This window comes from Zonotrichia albicollis, chromosome 22 (genome assembly GCF_047830755.1).
Source record: "Zonotrichia albicollis isolate bZonAlb1 chromosome 22, bZonAlb1.hap1, whole genome shotgun sequence".
Lineage (NCBI taxonomy): Eukaryota > Metazoa > Chordata > Aves > Passeriformes > Passerellidae > Zonotrichia > Zonotrichia albicollis.
The window spans coordinates 8,075,054-8,091,891 of record NC_133840.1 but is presented as its reverse complement, the minus strand read 5'-3'; the positions used below and the strand labels follow the sequence as shown (position 1 = coordinate 8,091,891).

The 16,838-nt window shown below is 45.2% G+C and overlaps 1 protein-coding gene across 4 annotated transcripts in view; it reads right to left on the bottom strand.

Moving 5' to 3' along the window:
* Positions 1-16,838, bottom strand: part of CLIP2 (CAP-Gly domain containing linker protein 2) — a 96,617-nt gene that overhangs the window by 25,706 nt on the left and 54,073 nt on the right. For all 4 annotated transcript variants that reach the window (XM_005494192.4, XM_074557238.1, XM_074557239.1 and 1 more), the window contains 3 exons: positions 8,538-8,662; positions 2,725-2,938; positions 590-787 (listed from right to left, as the gene is read on the bottom strand). In XM_005494192.4, coding sequence (XP_005494249.1) covers positions 590-787; positions 2,725-2,938; positions 8,538-8,662 — 537 coding nt within the window. The remainder of the gene's footprint in view (positions 1-589; positions 788-2,724; positions 2,939-8,537; positions 8,663-16,838) is intronic.

Genomic DNA, 16,838 nt, shown 5'->3' with positions numbered 1-16,838 from the left:
AACACAATGTTTGGTTAGCTGGGTTTATAATGAAGAATACAGAAACTGATAAAGAGCTTTTAGGAACATAAGACAATTGTGGCCTCCTCTGTTCTGAAACCAATTGAAGATGGGGAATGGGAGATCTACCAAGGGTTCATTTGTCATATCTGCATTGAAAAGGTAGAAAGGTCAGAATGAGGAAGACTTCAGTTACTTCCTCATCTTGGGACCTCTCCCCATGAAAGGGACCACCAACTCATTTTGAGGAACAAACCATGCATGCTTAATAGCTTTTGAACTAATTACCATATGGGGCAGGGAATGGGATGTACCAAAGTGATGAATATGTATTTGTATTTTGGGTATTCAATACTTGTACTTGATAAAAGGACTCTGTATCACCTATAAATTGTGGTGTGTATTTGGAAGTTATCCCACAACAAATGTACACTTTCTATCTCTAAACTGTTAGAGAGTTTTTGTCCGTCACAGTTGGATATCAGCGCTAGATCAATATGTGTATTTTTTAAATAAATCAGTAACATTATGATCTGACACATCCAGGGGATATCAAACATTCGGACATTTAACAGCTGTCACCTCCTACCTGCTCGTGCTGGGCCTTCATGATGGCAATCTCCTTCTCCACCTCACAGATGTGGCTGGTGGCCTTGGCCACCTCTGCCCTCTCCAGGTCCCGCTCTGCCAGCAGCTGCTCAATGTGCTGCTGCTTCTCCTTCAGGGCCTCCTGCAGCGCTGTGGTGCCAGAGATCTTCCTGGCATAGCGAGACGAGGTCTCTGTCAGCTGGGAAAGAGTTAAAAAGAGATGGGGTAATGTGGTGGTGTTTGAGGGTCCCCAGGACAAGGGAAGAGATGAGAATCTTGACTCCATGTTTCATGATTTATTATTTTGTGATCTATATTATATTAAAAGAAAATTATATACTAAAACTATACTAAAGAAAGAGAAAGGAGACATCAGAAAGCTAGGAAAGAATGAATAATAAAATCTCATGACAGACTCAGAGAGTCCAGCACAGTGGCTGTCATTGGCCATTAACTAAAAATACTCCACATGAGACCAATCAAAGATGCACCTATTGATAAACCATCTCCAGACCACATTCTACAGCCATCAGATAGTTATTGTTTACACTTCTTTTCTGAGGCTTCTCAGCTTCTCAGGAGAAAAATCCTAGCGAAAGGATTTTCATAAAATATGTCAGTGACAGGGTAAAGCTGTGTCTTTTCCAGCCCAGAACAGCTGAAGTCCCCAGTTAAACCTGAAATGCTGCTCACCTAATGATCATTTATTCAGCTGAGGAGAGCTGCAGCTCCAGCTCTGGGCCCTACAGGGGAGGTGAAGTCTGAGAAACATCTGGACAATGCTCATAAGTTCAATTTCTCTTCTGCAGTGCAGTGACCACAGCAAGTCCCAAAGGACACAACATGGGGTGGGAACTGGGTCAGGGAAAATTATCATGCATTCTGTCATCTGCCTTCTTAGGTACATTTTATTGATGGCCTCCACTGATGAAATCCCAAAGATGAGCTCAGCTGGGTAGGCTGATCTCAAGTGGAGACCAGTTTGGGGTTATTTGATCCAATCCCAGGAATGACACTGCACCCTTGTCCCCAGCCAAGAGGGCTGTGGGTGTTCTGCAGCAACACCACAGCAGAGCCAGAACTTTTAATAGGATCACTGCCTGCTCTGCTTTCTGCCTGCTTGAGCACCTGCCAAAACCCCAGGCATGTGACCCAGGACATTGCCACCCTCCACAGTGAGACAGCCACAGCAGGAGCTTTGCACAGCTGCTCAGTGGAGCAGCATGACCATGTGAGACTGGAAGCAGTGTCCTTTTTCTGCAGGGATCCCTTATAAACCTGCTCTTAACAGCAGAACTGAGATTCATCCCACTGCAAACTGCACTCCAGGCTCTTCAGTGGTCTCAGCTGCTTGGTGTCCCTTACTAGGAGGGAGAGTGTGTGTCCGAGTCTCTGTGTCAGGACAACCCAGAGGTGTTAAAAGGTCTCATTTTCCAGCCTGGCAGTCAAAGGAGTCAGGATTCTTCTGTTCTGGTTCTCAAGGTTGTTTATTCTTTCTTATCTATAACATTCTTTCTCTGACCTGCTGAGATCTGTCTAGCAGGTTGGGTTGTGTCTCACTGACATCCTCAGGGCAGTGTTATCTTTTTATACTAAAAACCACGTGTACTTTATTTACAGTAATTTTCCAATACCTATCACCTATGTTAGACAGTCTGTCTCTACTCTCAACCAATCCAAAAGTGCCACCATCACAGCAGAAGATGGAGGACAACAAAAAGAAGAAAGACTGGACACACCCAGATTCCTCTATCTTGCCTCTTGAACCCCCATTCTAAAGACACCAAAATTCTACATTTTCACTCTGTGATAAATTCACTAACATTCTACTCAAACCCTTGTGGCTTGTAAATCTTCACACAAAGTTGTTAATTGTTTTTTCCATGGGCTAAAATCAAAGGCACAGGTGTTTGTGACTCTGTGCCAAGGTCTCTGAGCCCCCTGCCAGGGTCTCGAGTCAGAGCAATGTCCTGGGTTCTGACAGCTGTGAGGTGGGTGACAGCCCCACACTCCATTCCCCTCACCCCATGAATGGTGAAGGAGCAGCTGCACTGTAAGAAAGCCCCAACCCTCGTGTTTTGTGAAGCTGGGTCACAGAGGTGGAGTGCGCAGCAGAGACCCCCAGCAGGTACTCACCAGCCCACTGCGGCTGGGCCTGCCCCCGACCGAGGAGGCCACGGAGCTGACGGAGCTGATGGAGGAGCTGCTGGGGCTGTGGGTCAGGGCTGACACCCCCATGGCCATCCTCTTGCTCTTCTTTGCCTTGGCAGGGCTGGTGGATGGGAACCCAATCCGGATCACCTTGTGGATGGGAGCAAAGAGGCCAAACTTGGGTGGGCACTGGAAATACCTGGAACACAGGAGATGCACCAAGTGAGGAGTGGCAGGGCAGCCAACTCACCCAAGCCTTGCAGAATGGCATTGCCAAGCAGTACAAAACCCACAGCTCATCTCTGGGTGCTTTGCTGTAGAATTGTTTCACAGAATTCTCAGAATGACCAGGTTGGAAGAGACCTTAAAGATCATGGAGTCCCACCCAGCCCCAACAGCTCAACTAAACCCTGGCACCCAGTGCCACATCCAGGCTTTGTTAAACACACCCAGGGATGGGGACTCCACCACCTCCCTGGGCAGCCATTCCAGAACTTATCACCTTTCTGTAAAAAACTTTTTCCAAATATCCAACCTGTATTTCCCTTGATGCAGCCTAAGGCTGTGTGCTCTGGTTCTGCAGTGCTGCCTGGAGAGAGCCCAGCCCCAGCTGAGAACAGGCACCTTCCAGGGAGTTGTGGAGAATGATAAGGTCACCCCTGAGTCTGCTTTTCTTCAGGTAAGCAACTGCTTTCCTGTGTACAAGCAGCTGGATTATTTTCCTTTCCTGCTTGTAGCACTGGCAATCTCCATGTCTGCATTTGTGGTGCTTTAGCAGGGGGACCTGAGGTAATTGCCAAGCACCAGCTGCTGTGCACTTTGGGGAGATGCCAGGAAAGACACAGCTGGGAGCACAAATCCCAGAACATAAACACAGCACAGCACAAGCACTCCTTCCTCACAACCAAAACCTGGGTGTGCTCTTTACCCTGCTTTGAGGATAGTGATGTAGTAAAGTGTGTCTGCAGGAGGTGTCAGAAGGTGGACAAGGCTCTACTCTGTGAGCTCAGCAATGAGACAAGAGTGCACAGGCAGGAAGTTCCAGCTAAAAATGAGGAAGAACTTCCCTGTACAGTGACCAAGGCCGGAACAGGCTGCCCAGAGAAGGTGTGGGGATATTCCAGAACCTTCTGGGCACAATACTAGGCCATGTGCTCTGGGATGACCCTTCCTGAGCAGGAAGGTTGGACTGGATGATCAACTGTGGTCCCTTTCAACCTGACCTATCCTGTGACTCTGTCAAATAAAAAGATCTGATTCACAAAGCTCTATATAAATGTTCCACAGGGTAAAAATCTTTCCTCCCAAAACAGCACCTCAAACCTTTGAAGCTAAAAATGCACTTACAGCAAACTCCAGCGTGTGCTACCTCCTTTGGCTGGCAGAGAAACTGTTTCCTATGCCATCAAACTTGGACAGATGAAAGCATGGAAAAGGGAGGACCAGATAATTACAGTGTATGGTCTCTCCCACAACTGAGCCCAAAGATTCCATGTCTCCAGAGCCCTCTTCCAGAATAAAAACGAGCCACAAGTCCGTGTCAAACCCTGGGAACTCCCTCAGTGACCAGCATAAACCAAGGTTCATTTGCAGCTGCCCAGCTGCACTGCAAGAAAAACCAGATCAGCTCCAGCATGGTGTCCCCTCATTCCAGGGGAGCAGCCAACACAAAAAGCTCCTCTAAGAGCTTCCTCACAGGCCTCCCAGCAAGAATAGGACTAAATACAGGCTCATAAAACAATCTGCCCTATGTTAATATAAAAAAGCAGGTTCTAATGACTAAATTACACAAATCCAGTTTTACTAGCACAAGTTTTCTCTCTCTCCAGATGTGAGCAGCTGTTTCCCTCAACTCCCTTTTATTTTTAAGAGCTGGCAGCCATACAGCTGTGTCACAGGCAGACCCCTGTTTGCTTGGGAGGCCAGGGAACAGCCTGATCTCCAGCCAGATGAGAATAAAATTAAACTTTAAACATCAGCTCAGATCCATGTTTTTTCTATAACAAACTTTAAACAACTCCTCTACAATCCCAAATCTCTCAGCCTCATTGACTTCCTGCCAACACAGGCCCTTGGGTTTTAAAAACCAGCCACACCACAGGCTGACCTCTTGCAAACCTGCCAAGACCCTGCTCAGCATCATTTTCCCGAATTCCAGTAGGCACAGGCAGGCCAACAGCCCCTTCCACAGCTCTGCCTGCTGTAAGCACAGCCTGGTACTGTGGCTGCACAACAATCCCAAATGTTAATTCCCTTAAAAGCCTCTGACAGCTCTTAGCAAGTTCAAACTTGCATCACTATGTCTGCCCATTTTCTTTCAGTCCAGATTGAAAGTGGTTGCAATTAACTTTTATAATTCAGAAGCAGGAATTGGGTCCAAACCACTTGACAGAAAAAAAAAAATCTACATGAAAACCAAGAGCTGCTCTCAGTGAGTGTGGAGGAGCTCTGAACTCACATTACAGAGAGGAAACAGGGCAGAAAAGTGATGGCAATGCAAACTGCAGGTGGAAAACAGCACAGGAAATGTTGAAATAGATGGAAAAATCTTCAGTGTCCAAGGCTGACAAACAGTGCAAAAGTAAAAGGTCTGGGCAGTTTAGTGAGCAAGGACTCTGACAGGAGCAGAGAGGGAAGGGAGAACAGGAAAATAAGGGAACAAGGGAGAACAAGGGAGAAGCTGAGTAAAATAAGCAGATAACATTTAAATTGCTAGAGATGAGTCCATGGAACTTGCTTGGCTTTGTGGAACTGACACCAAACCAAACCACACCAGCACCTCTGCAGTCTCCTGTGCAGACAAGAAAGCAGATGCAGCAAAGCTCAGTGCAGATCAGCACCATCTGATGCAAATCTCACCATCTGATGCACAGAGGAGCACCCCACAGTGACACCCTGTCCCCTGGGCCACTGCCACTGACCCACAGCCTGCAGCAGCCTCCCCTGGGGAGCCACAGCTGCTGGGAAAGCCCAGCCCCAGGGCCTGCCCTTGGTGCATACCCACACCTGAACCTGCAGGAAAATCACTGACCCACTGTGGGAAATGGATTTATAGAGAACTCTCCAAGCCTGACAGGAGGCTCACACAGTGTGCATCTGTGTGCAAACCTTCAGATGAGAAATGCTGACTTAGAAGTGCCATGGAACAGGACAGATGTTGTTGAGAGAGAAATGGAACTAGAACCAAGTTTCAAATGATGGCCTTACAATTAAGACTGGATACTTTGGAGAAATAGAACTATGAAAGATGCATTGTAGTAAGACCCATAAGGAGTAATTTTAGATTATTAGCTTTAAGGCATCTACAGCATGGTGTGACAAAGGCTGATAAGCCAAGAAACACTTACAGTGTATTGTAATTAGGAAATAGTTGGCTTCTGATTGTGATGGTGTGAATTATAACATCTGTATTGTCTCACCTTCCTCATGAGACTGAAAATGGAATAAAAGTTTTTAAAACATCTCTCAGTTACCCCATCTCTGGGTCAGAAAAGGGCTTAATCCAACAAGCCACCCCAAATTTTAGCCAGTTTACCACCAACTCAGGTGGAGCTGCCTATGGCAGCAAAGATGAACAATGTCACCAAAGGTTCTGTGCTACCTCTGCTGCCTTCAGCTGCAGTTTTGTGTTTATTCTCCTGCTGCAGCAGGCAGTGCTGGTCGTGCTGGCCAATGCTCACTAGATGGCAACCATCACCAAAGCACAGCCTGCAGAGTCTGGTCAGCCTCTGCCCAGGCTGATCCTGGCAGGACAAGATCAGCACAGCCTTAAGAATTCCAGGCTGCCACAGCACACAGGGAGGGCACTCAGGGGTGCCAACATGCACCAAGGGACTTGGTTTGACTGTGCAAGCTTCTCCAAACCACTGCTGCTAAATGGGTACCTGCTACAAGAAAATCAAAGGCTGGATGGAGGCTCACAAGGACACACATGGACAGTGCTGCAGCAAACCAAAGGAGGAGCCTTTGCAGACAGGGCACACACCAGAACTGCCTCAGCCAAGATGCAGCAGTTTCAGAAGACAGATAACTTCCAAAATTTGGATTTCCAAACCTCAGCAACAGAGGTACGAGGATGAGAGGCAGACAGCACTACACCCACATCTGCCTTTCACACCTTCCACATGCACAGAGACAATAAATACTTCCTGAGCACCATGAAGATTAATCTTCCACATACTTTGAATTATATGATAAAGAAAGCAGAGCCTTGCATTCACTCCATGATTTATTCTCTGCCATCCTGGTTCTTTTATTTTGAGAACAGGCTGAAACTCAGCCATCTGCTGCCAATCATTTACTGCTTTCTTGCCCTGACATTGAACAAGACAGCTTTTCTCTTCATTTAAATGAAAGCACATGGCTGCTGGACAAAAAAAAAAAAAGGCTGACCCAACATAAGAAACCTTTATTACAGAACCTAAGAGGCCATGGGTAGGAAGTTCCAGCTAAACTAAGTTCCTCAGTTTCAAAGTTATAGGTTGGACTTGATTATATCAAAGGTCTTTTCCAACCTAGTTAATTCTCTGAAAGGTAAATCTCACCTCTAAAGCCACACTGCCTTCAGAACTTCTAAGAAACCAACAGTATTTCCCACTTAAGGAACTTGTGTAGGACAAGGAATCAGTTGTACCTGTATTTGAAGCATGGTCAGAGCTGCTTGTATTACTCAGATTTGAACACCACCAAGCTCAAGATCCAAGGCCTGGGTCATTCCATTAAATAAATTTCACATGAACAGAAGGAGCTTCCCAGCAAGCCTGTGAGATGTCTCTGCCTACTTTTATAGATACTAAAAAGGGCTTTTTTGGAAAATAAAAGTGGAGGTGCCTAGGGAGTCAGAGGTGGTAAGATCAATCAGCAGACACCTATCCCAGTACAGAATTAGTACAGGGACAGAAAACAACCACCAACTGTTCTTTCAGTTCTCTGGAAATTTGAAGGAACAGAATAAAACATTAAGTGAGGAGAAAAAGTAAAATCTTTGTCTTTTGCAGTTCTGACAGAATGACATAGCACAAGAAGAAAGTTTATGAGAGGAACATGCAGTAGAAAGCAGAGTTAATACAATCAACAGAATCAGTTTCTAGCAAAAATTAAATCCCACTGTAAGTTATCTTCTCTCCCTACTTTCTCCTGTTTCCTGAAGCCATTCAGGTTCCTCCTTCACAGAAGTTACCTGATCCTGCTTTAAAATGGCCCAGTGATGAGGTTTGTATTGATCTCCCTGCAAGGCTATCCAAAAACCTAAAAGACTCAAAATTAGACTCTTCCTCCAAGCCCACAACGTCCAACCAAGCACAGCCCTAACTCTCTGTATGAATGTTGACAGAGTGACCAAATTATCCTTTGTCTCCTTAAAAAATGAAAAAAAAGCCCAGAAGTTTCCCTGCTCAGTTTGGTAAAAAAGACACCTAATAAGACCATTGAGACTTCACTTCAAACCTAAGGCTACCTAATTAGACAGAAACCAAAAATCCCCCCTAAGTAGAAAAAGAAGAGAACAAAAGAAATAATTGCTTTTGTAGAGTGTTTTTAGCAAGTGCAGGAAGCTCTTGCCCCTAGCTCAGTTTTACTCTGTGAGAGCTTTGTTATTTTACCTTTTATCAAAACTTTTCTGTTTCCAGCACTATTTCAGAAGCCATCCTACTAATTTTACACCATCTCAAGTCTGATAGGTTCCTCTAAGAGCTCGTAAGACCTGACTCAAAGAAAAAACCCAACTCTCCTCCCAGGTCTGATGGCATTTGCCCCCCAGGCACCCCAGGAGGTGAGCAGGGGTTCAGGGCACCCAGTACCTTGTGCCAGCAACTGCCCCATCGTTCTTGCCCAGGGGCTCATCCAGCTCCACTCCACACCACTCTCCTTTGGCAAAGTCCGTCTCTCCCACGTAGCGCACCACTCCCGTCTTCGTGCCCCCGACCTGCAGAGAGATGTTCAGAGAGGAGAGATTCAGAGAAGATGTTTAGAGATAAGAGGTTTAAATAAGAGGATTAGGGATGGCAGCACTTGTAGCATCCCATGAACTGTCCCCCCTTGGTCAATACCCAAACCCTCAGCCTGGAAACATTAACTACTTACCACAGAGTGATCCCTCCCAAAGGGAAAAACAGTCTCCCCATGGACTTGGTGTCACAACTTCCTTGGGTTTCTCCTTGCCCTGTCACTGGCTTGGTACCCCTGGTGGCCATTCCCTACCCCTGGAGACCAGGCCCCTCTGCCCAGCCCTTGGCTCTGCCCCCCACCCCTTCCCTTTTATAAGCTGCCTGCTCCACGTGGGTTTTCTCTTTTCCTGGGTTTCTCCTTCAGTGACATTGTCACTCTGCTGGAATAAAACCTTGCAAAAGAGCCTTTCCTGCCTCTATCACTGAGCCAGTGCGTGTTTAGTAGAGGTTTGACTGCATTGCCTGAACATTAACTCAGCCTGCCTTTGGACAGGAGAGGCTTGCTGGGGACAAGAGACAGGCAGCAGCACCAACCACTCTAACACTGCATTTTTAATTTTTTAATTGGCACCCAACGTGGGGCACACCACTCCTGTCTGTGCCACCAACCTGCCAGAGAGAGAATGCTCAGAGAGAAGAGGTTTAGAGAAGAGGATTAGAGATGGCAGCACTGTGTAGTAACAGGGCCCTGGCCAGGTAATAATTATTATAGACTCTATAATTCACAGAAGGCTGATCAATCTCTGTTTTTATTAAGAAACCCATTGTTTTTTATAGACAGTTATGATACAACTGGGCTTGACTGGTCCTTTAATTAAAACACTATAAGTAAGAAACCACCTTTTGGTAAATAAATCTCTATAACACATTCCATGTGTTCACAACAACAGGTGCAGCAAGTTAAGAATTGTTTCTCATTCTTTTCTCTGATCTTTTCACAGCCTTTTTCCAGCACAATGCCTGGGAAAGTTGTGTTGGCCAGAGAGCTGCTGCCACACTTCCACTGACACAAGGGGACTGAAGCTGGGACAGGTATTTAAGAGGGAGACAGCCATCTGTATTTTCTTTTTCAGATCTAATGAAACCAGCAGATAATTCTCACACTGAGTTCTATCTAATTGTTATAAAAGCAATAACATCTTATATTTTACCAAACATAAAATGTCATTGCTTTTGTAGTTGTTTTGGGAAAAACAACAACAACCAAGCCTAAAACAGCTAAAAAGAGCTCTTTCTGGAAATTACAAAAAATGGAAACAATATTGAATAGTTCTCACACCAAGTTCTCCCAGCACTTAAGTTGTCTTTCCAATAACTGCAAAGTGATTTTGGGACTGCCTGCGTAGAAGATATTAGAGTAAATATAATTAAAATATATTTCAAGGTGTCAGCTAATTGCCCCAAGTTGCTTGGGAGGCCACAAAGGAGTTTAAGCCCTGCAGGCACAGCTCATACCTGCCTTGCATGAAGAACCATGACCTGCACTGACAGGTTTTCCAACAGTTCTGGGACATGACAGCAAGAGCACAGCTGAGCCAGGAAAGCATTCCCTGCTCCTCAGCTTGCTCCCAGGATGTAGAAACCGCTCAAAATAGAGGTGTTCCACTTTTATCTTCACTTCCTACAGCAACAGTGCTGACAAACTGCATGGGAGTGGGGCTCAGCTCGCTGCCAGGCATCCTCCAGCACAGCTTTCTTCCCCCACCATGCAGAAATAAGAATAAATAACACCTTTTTCTCCTGAATTTACACTTAAAGTTCTTAAAGTTTGCAGCTTACTGAGGAGACTCGAGGAGGGCAAGTCAGGGAGCTGTGTTTTGATCATTGCTTGAGAGTGTGTGGCACTGAGCAGCAACTGCCTCTGCTCTAAACACTCCCACTTGGACACTTGGGCTGAGAAAAGGAAGATAGAAAAGGAGGAGGGTGGTTCTAAAGGTTCATACTTGGAGTAAATCAGCATATGATCTAAACCTTTCTAGCCCATCTCTGCTAACGCCTAAATTCAAGGAAGACAGCTTAAAAATAAATTTAAAATTAAATTTGCAGCTTCATCCTGAATGACTTGCAGTTATTCATTTTCTTAATATTAAAATGAACATTAAAAGGTATCAACACAGTATTATTTTCCTACAGAAAACAGAGCCAGAAAACTCTGGGTTCATGTATTTTAGAGTAGCAATGTTAGATTTACCAGTTCTAAATCCCAAAAAAATTGCTTATGTAAAGGAAAAAAAGAATTTTCCTAGACTAAAAATAACTGCACCTTTTAGCTGTACTAAACAGCACAGCTCTGAAGTCTGGGTCCAACCTCAAGTCCTGGGAGGCTGCAGCACACAGCTTGAGTTAGTTCATCCCTTCCCCAGTGAAACATCCCCAGTAGCTTCAAGGGACAGTCTAGGGCTTGACCTTCATAACAAAATGAAGCCAAGGATATTCAGAGGATATTCAGCAGGTCTTGTGTGTACTGGTGAGTCAGAGCAGGAAGGATATCCACACACCTTCCCTGCTAATTGTGGTATCACTGACATCACATTTTACTGTGCTTATCCCATCCAAATGACAAAATGGGATGCAGATCAGCATCCCAGGGCTGAAAAGACAATGATGCTAATCCTTCCTGACACTGCCTTCAACAGAGCTAAATTATCATTTAAACTATTTACCAGATGAGCAGCAGGACAGACCTCAGTGTGGCTGGTAAGAGTGACACCCCTCCAGCCTGTGTCTGCTCTCTGCTCATCCCACAGCACTTTCCTGCTCTAAGCAAGCACCTCTCAGGAGCTGCCCTCACCTTATGGCCTGTGGGCATTGCTCTGATTGCAATACTGCTCAGGAAGAAGAGAAAAATAAAATTCTCTGTGCCTTTCAGGCCATCAGGGACTGTCCCCAGCCATGTCACACACACATTCAGGGGTCAGCAATGGCTGAGGCACCTGCTTGATCATATCCCCATGCAGAAATCCAGAGATAACACTGTCCTTTCTGTTTAACATCCTAATTTACCCATTGAAATTGATTTTCAAAGCGTTTCCACAAGACAGGGCTGCTGAGCAGAGGGTGAGGTGGGAACACAGTGCCCAGCACAGGGACAAACCTCTGCAGAGCTCCTGTGTCCTGTGCTGGGGACAGGCTCAGCAGAGCCCTGAGACTCCTCTGCTCTCCTCTGGGAAGAACAAGGAAGGGGTGGGGAAAAGAGCACACACAGGACACTTGCTTCACACTCTGAGGACCTGCAGGTACTTTCTGTGTGCAGCACATCAGCTTATTGCACTCTGCTCCTGGGTGATGCCAACAAGAACTTGGTAATCACCTTTACTGCAAGAGTGTGGCTTGCTCTGGTTAGAGCTGAGCCTGCAGGCTCTACCCAGCCTCTAAACTGGAGCAATCATCCTTTCCTTGGGGATGAATGGCTGGGTTTATTTCCTCCTCCCCATACTCATCCACCCACTAAAGGATCCTATTTCCACCCAAGCTGAGAGAGGCAGGAGCTGTGATTTCCCATCACACACAGTTTAGCTCTTCTAGCATTGAAAATCACTCTACAATAATATTTGGTTTACAGAGGGTGCTTTTGGCAAAGGCACAGCTACTACAGACCACCTGAAATAATGCAAGGGGGTAAAAGTGGCCATCACATACTGGGGCTGTGTCCCAGCTACAGCCAGGGCCAGCATTCAGCAGCTGGTGAAAGGTGGAAAACTGGCTTGTGGTCAGGTTTATCTGTAAATACAACTTGTGCATGTGCAACCTGGTCATCAGCAGCTTTATCTGATTGAATAAATACCATGTCATCTGAGAATGCCAGAACTGGCTTTTAAGGTAAGGGGAGAAACAGACAGCCAGGAATTACAGGCCAGCCCTCTCTATGTGATGCTACAGGAATTTTTATAGTTTCTTTTCATCCAACCACTGATCTTTGTGCCTACCCATCCCCACAGCACAAGTCAGCATTGCACAGCAATGAGTCTGACAGCACTGCTGATGCAAGACATTTCTGTGCATTTATCTGTCAGGCACCAGGAAGAAAATAATATCCCAGGGAGGTGGTGTAAGAGGAAAGCCTGGAATTACAGCATCTCCTCCCGGGGCTGGCTCCAATGCCAAGTCTGCCCCTGTTATTAACACAGTTTGCTCCACCACACTCCACTCACAGCTCCCATTTAACTACAGATACTGCACAAGCAGACAAGGGCCAGGCAGCGGCTCAGCCCAAATGAATGGTTAGGAGGGTGTGCACAAAGAGCCTCTAAGGGTTAATGTGGCAGCAGGGCAAGGCACTTGCTTTGGGCTATTTATTTCCCTCTTTGTTTCACTGCATAGAAACAGGATGGTTTAGGTTGGAAGGGACCTTAAAGTTCATCTTGTTCCACCCCTGCCATGGCAGGGACACCTTCCACTCTCCCAGGTTGCTCCAAGCCCCATCCAACCTTGCTGTGAATATTTCCAGGGATGGGGCAGCCACAACTTCCCTGGACAGCCTGTGCCAGGGTCTCACCACCCTCACCAGGAAGAATATTTCCTAATATCAAAGCTCACCCTACTCTCTCTGAAGCCATTCCCCCTTATCCTGACACTACACTCCTGTAAAAAGCCCCTTTCCAGCAACAATCCCATACAGTGAGCAAAGAGCTCTGACCAGGAGTCCCAGATGTTTTCTTATCTCCTGAATCCTGCAAACAGCTGGAACACTGCCCTTCCCATTGCCTGTCAAACTTCCACAGGGACAGGGATCCATCATCCCACACTGCCATTCTGCTGCACTCCCTAGCCATGACACAGCAATGATGGAGCTCTAAGGAGGCACTGGAACACTGAGAATCCTGCCTTGATAGAAATACAGAATGGGATCATTCCTCCTTTTCTGCCTGGTTAGCAATAAGGGAATATGCCTGGTGATTGGCTGAGAAAGGAGCATTGCTGCACCTCTAGGACTTCACAAGCTGGGAGAGCTTAACCAGGAGAATAAAAAGCAGGAATCCTTCCTTCATGTGAAAAATGTGTATTTTATGATTGGCTTTTGGCAAATATTAAAATGAATATTTTATGTGCTATGTTAGAAAGTTATGTTGTATTCATTTTCTTAAGTAGTGTGTTAAATATAGTTTTAGGTTATAACATAATGTTAAAATAGAAACTATGCTATGTAAGATACTTTTTTTAACAGAAGACTTGCACCGAGGTAGCAGCCACAGGACACCTGAATCTTTCAGAGAAAAAGAATTTATTGCTCCCTTATCGAGTTCTTCCCACCTTGCTCAGCCCTGAAGATGCTGTCAGGATTCAGAGGAAGAAGCTGACACTGACCAGACAGAATCCTGTGTTTGAATGGAATTTATGCATCATGTATGAGATGTATGAATATGCAACATGCTGCTGATTTTAAGGGTTAATCCTCTGTTAACGTGGGTCCTTTTTTGGGCTATTTTGCCCAGAAAGAGGTACCTGGACTGTCCCTAACTTTTTGTTTTTATTGTCTCATATTGTCCTAATCCTAATTATGCAAATTTTTATTACTCTAAGTATATTACTATTTTTATAACCATTTTATTACTATTAAACTTTTAAAATTTTAAAACCAAGTGATTGCTATTTTTCACAGTTCATGCCACCTTGCATGCCTTTCCAGCAGCAAGGATTCAGTCTCAGGCACTGAAACAGCTCAGGGATTTTAGCAGCAGAGCAGTGAGCTGTCTCTGCCCAAGGAGAAGGGCTTAGGTTGCAATTCTCCTGCCCAGGGAGCTTCTCAGGAAATTATTTCTCACTCAGGAGGTTCAATTTCTCACTCAGGAGGTTCAATGCTTTCTGCAGCCCCAGGCTGGCTGAGCAGGGCTGTGGCAGGGACAGGTGGGGGGTGAACACTGAAGAAAGAACTTGATTTGTTTATTCATGAGTGCTTCCCATCATTTGCCAGGAGCTTCAACACGCTGCAGGCAGAAGCAGCTTGCAGCAGACAGACAAGATGATTAAAAGCACACGCTCAGGGGAAGGCCAGGACCCATTCCAGCAGCCCAGGCTCCACACAGCCCTGCCCAGGCTCAGCTCAAGTGCTGCCTCACTGACTCTCCCTGGAAATGCTGCTGTCCCAGCATTTGCACTGGCTTTGAAGCCCTGCAAGTTCCAGCAAAATCACAAACCTGGCATCCATCCAGAAGGTATCTGGGCAATACCCCTCAGCAGCTGAGCCAGCCACTGGGATATACCCTGGCCCTTAAACAGCCTTATTTTTCACTCCATTTCAATGCTGAACTGCACAATTCCAGTCAGGAAGTACAAGCAATGCTGAAGGGCAGAATACCTATTCAAAGAGGAATCTTTTTAGTCGAAATTATTTTTTATTTAGGCTGACATATAATAAAACCACCTACTTGCCCCACTTCTTCAGAGTAATGACATCTAAAGGGGAATGATTTCAGCTGCTAAGAAGGCCTCTCCACAAAGAATGCAAAATACATTTTCTTAGGCAAAAAACCAAGCAGAAATTCCTCCCAGGCAGAAAATGCTCCACTGCTCTGTTTCCAGCCCTTCTTTCCCTGCAGAAAGGCAATAAGCCAGCCTCACATTAACAGAACTTCAGCAATTATCCCACTTCAGGAAGCTCAGCTGTCACTAAAGCAAAGGTTAATTGTCCCACATTTATTTGCCAGACTTCAAGAGATGAGTTCTATAACATTAGGGTGGATTTTTCATCTCTTTAATGCAATTTTTACATCTCTGGGAAAAAGTCTGAGTGCCAAAGGCAAATATTATCTAACTCTTCTAATGGAAAGCTGCTAATGGAAAGCTGAAAGTCACTGCTGGAGAGTCACAGAGGGTCTTGGAACAAAGTAACTGAAAAGCAAAAATGTCTTCAAGCAATAATGGACTTTAATGAAGTTGAAGAAAGGCACCATCAGGAAATAGCCTGAGTGCAGAGAGCCAGGTGTCCATCTGGCTGACCTGGAAGGGTCCCCTGCAACCCTGTGCTCCATCACAAGCACTCACTGAAAACGTGTCCTCCCTCATTTGAAAAGCCTTTGGTGGATCCCATACATCTAAAAGCCACTCTCAGATAAAAATACACTCTTTCAGAAAAGGAAACACTAGGAGTAATAAAGACAACTAAAACTGTACCCATCCACAGAGAATGAGCAAAGATTGGCTCAAGGAATTTGAGGCAACTCAGGTTAATTCAGAATTATTGTTTATGTATTCCAATACTCAACATGATTAACTGACTCCTCCCATAAGTAAAATAAAAGCTGCCAAGCCAAGCAGATGTGAATGAACCATAATAGCAAATTATTTCTTCCTGTTATTATCTGTTCTTTTCCTGGATCTCTATGACTGTGTGCAAACAATTCCTCATATTTCTGTATGCTGAGCATTCCTGCTAGAACCAGGGAGAGATTAAGCTTATTTCAGGCTCACTCTTCTGGAGCTATTTATTGCACTAACAAGTCACAGCACTTTATCTAGTAACAACTTTATCTAGTAACATCTGAGGGGGATACATTAGCAGGCAGGGAGGGCAGGCTTTTAAGGATGCACCCTCATTAAAAAAAAAATTAAAAACCCAAACCATTCCCAAAATACAACTCAACAGAAGCCCAGGGGGAGAGATGCTCCCAGGTTGTATCCTGTGGCTATGCCAAAATTCACTCTGGAATTCACTCTGGGTGGGCCCCACTGAGGTGAGCAGAGTGTTCAGGGAACAGGTCCTGTCTCAGAGAACTTATGGACAGGAGAAAAAAGGGGTAAAACAAGTCTGGAGAACATTATTCCATTGCTTGCCTGGTTCAGAAAGAACAGAGCCAGGTTTATCATAGATTTTATATTTTGCAGTGTGCCTTCTATGGCTGCTGCTTGTAAAATCATAAGTTCTCACCTGAACACTCTCCCCACGAGGTAAAGGAGAAAAAGAGAGCAAAAAAACTAATCAAAAGAGAGCAGATCCTCAGGTTCACTTTCCCCCATGTGTGGCTGCTGTACAACACCCAACCTAAATTTCCCACCTAAGTCATACACCTACATTACTCTCTACAATCTACCTCACACCCTAGTGTATTCTAGTACATTCTGGAATTTAGGGAACTTTCTTCATGAATGAGGGTCAAAGTCTGTCACCAACACATTTTATGAAAAATCTTTTAGTTAGGATTTTTTCTCCTGAGAAGC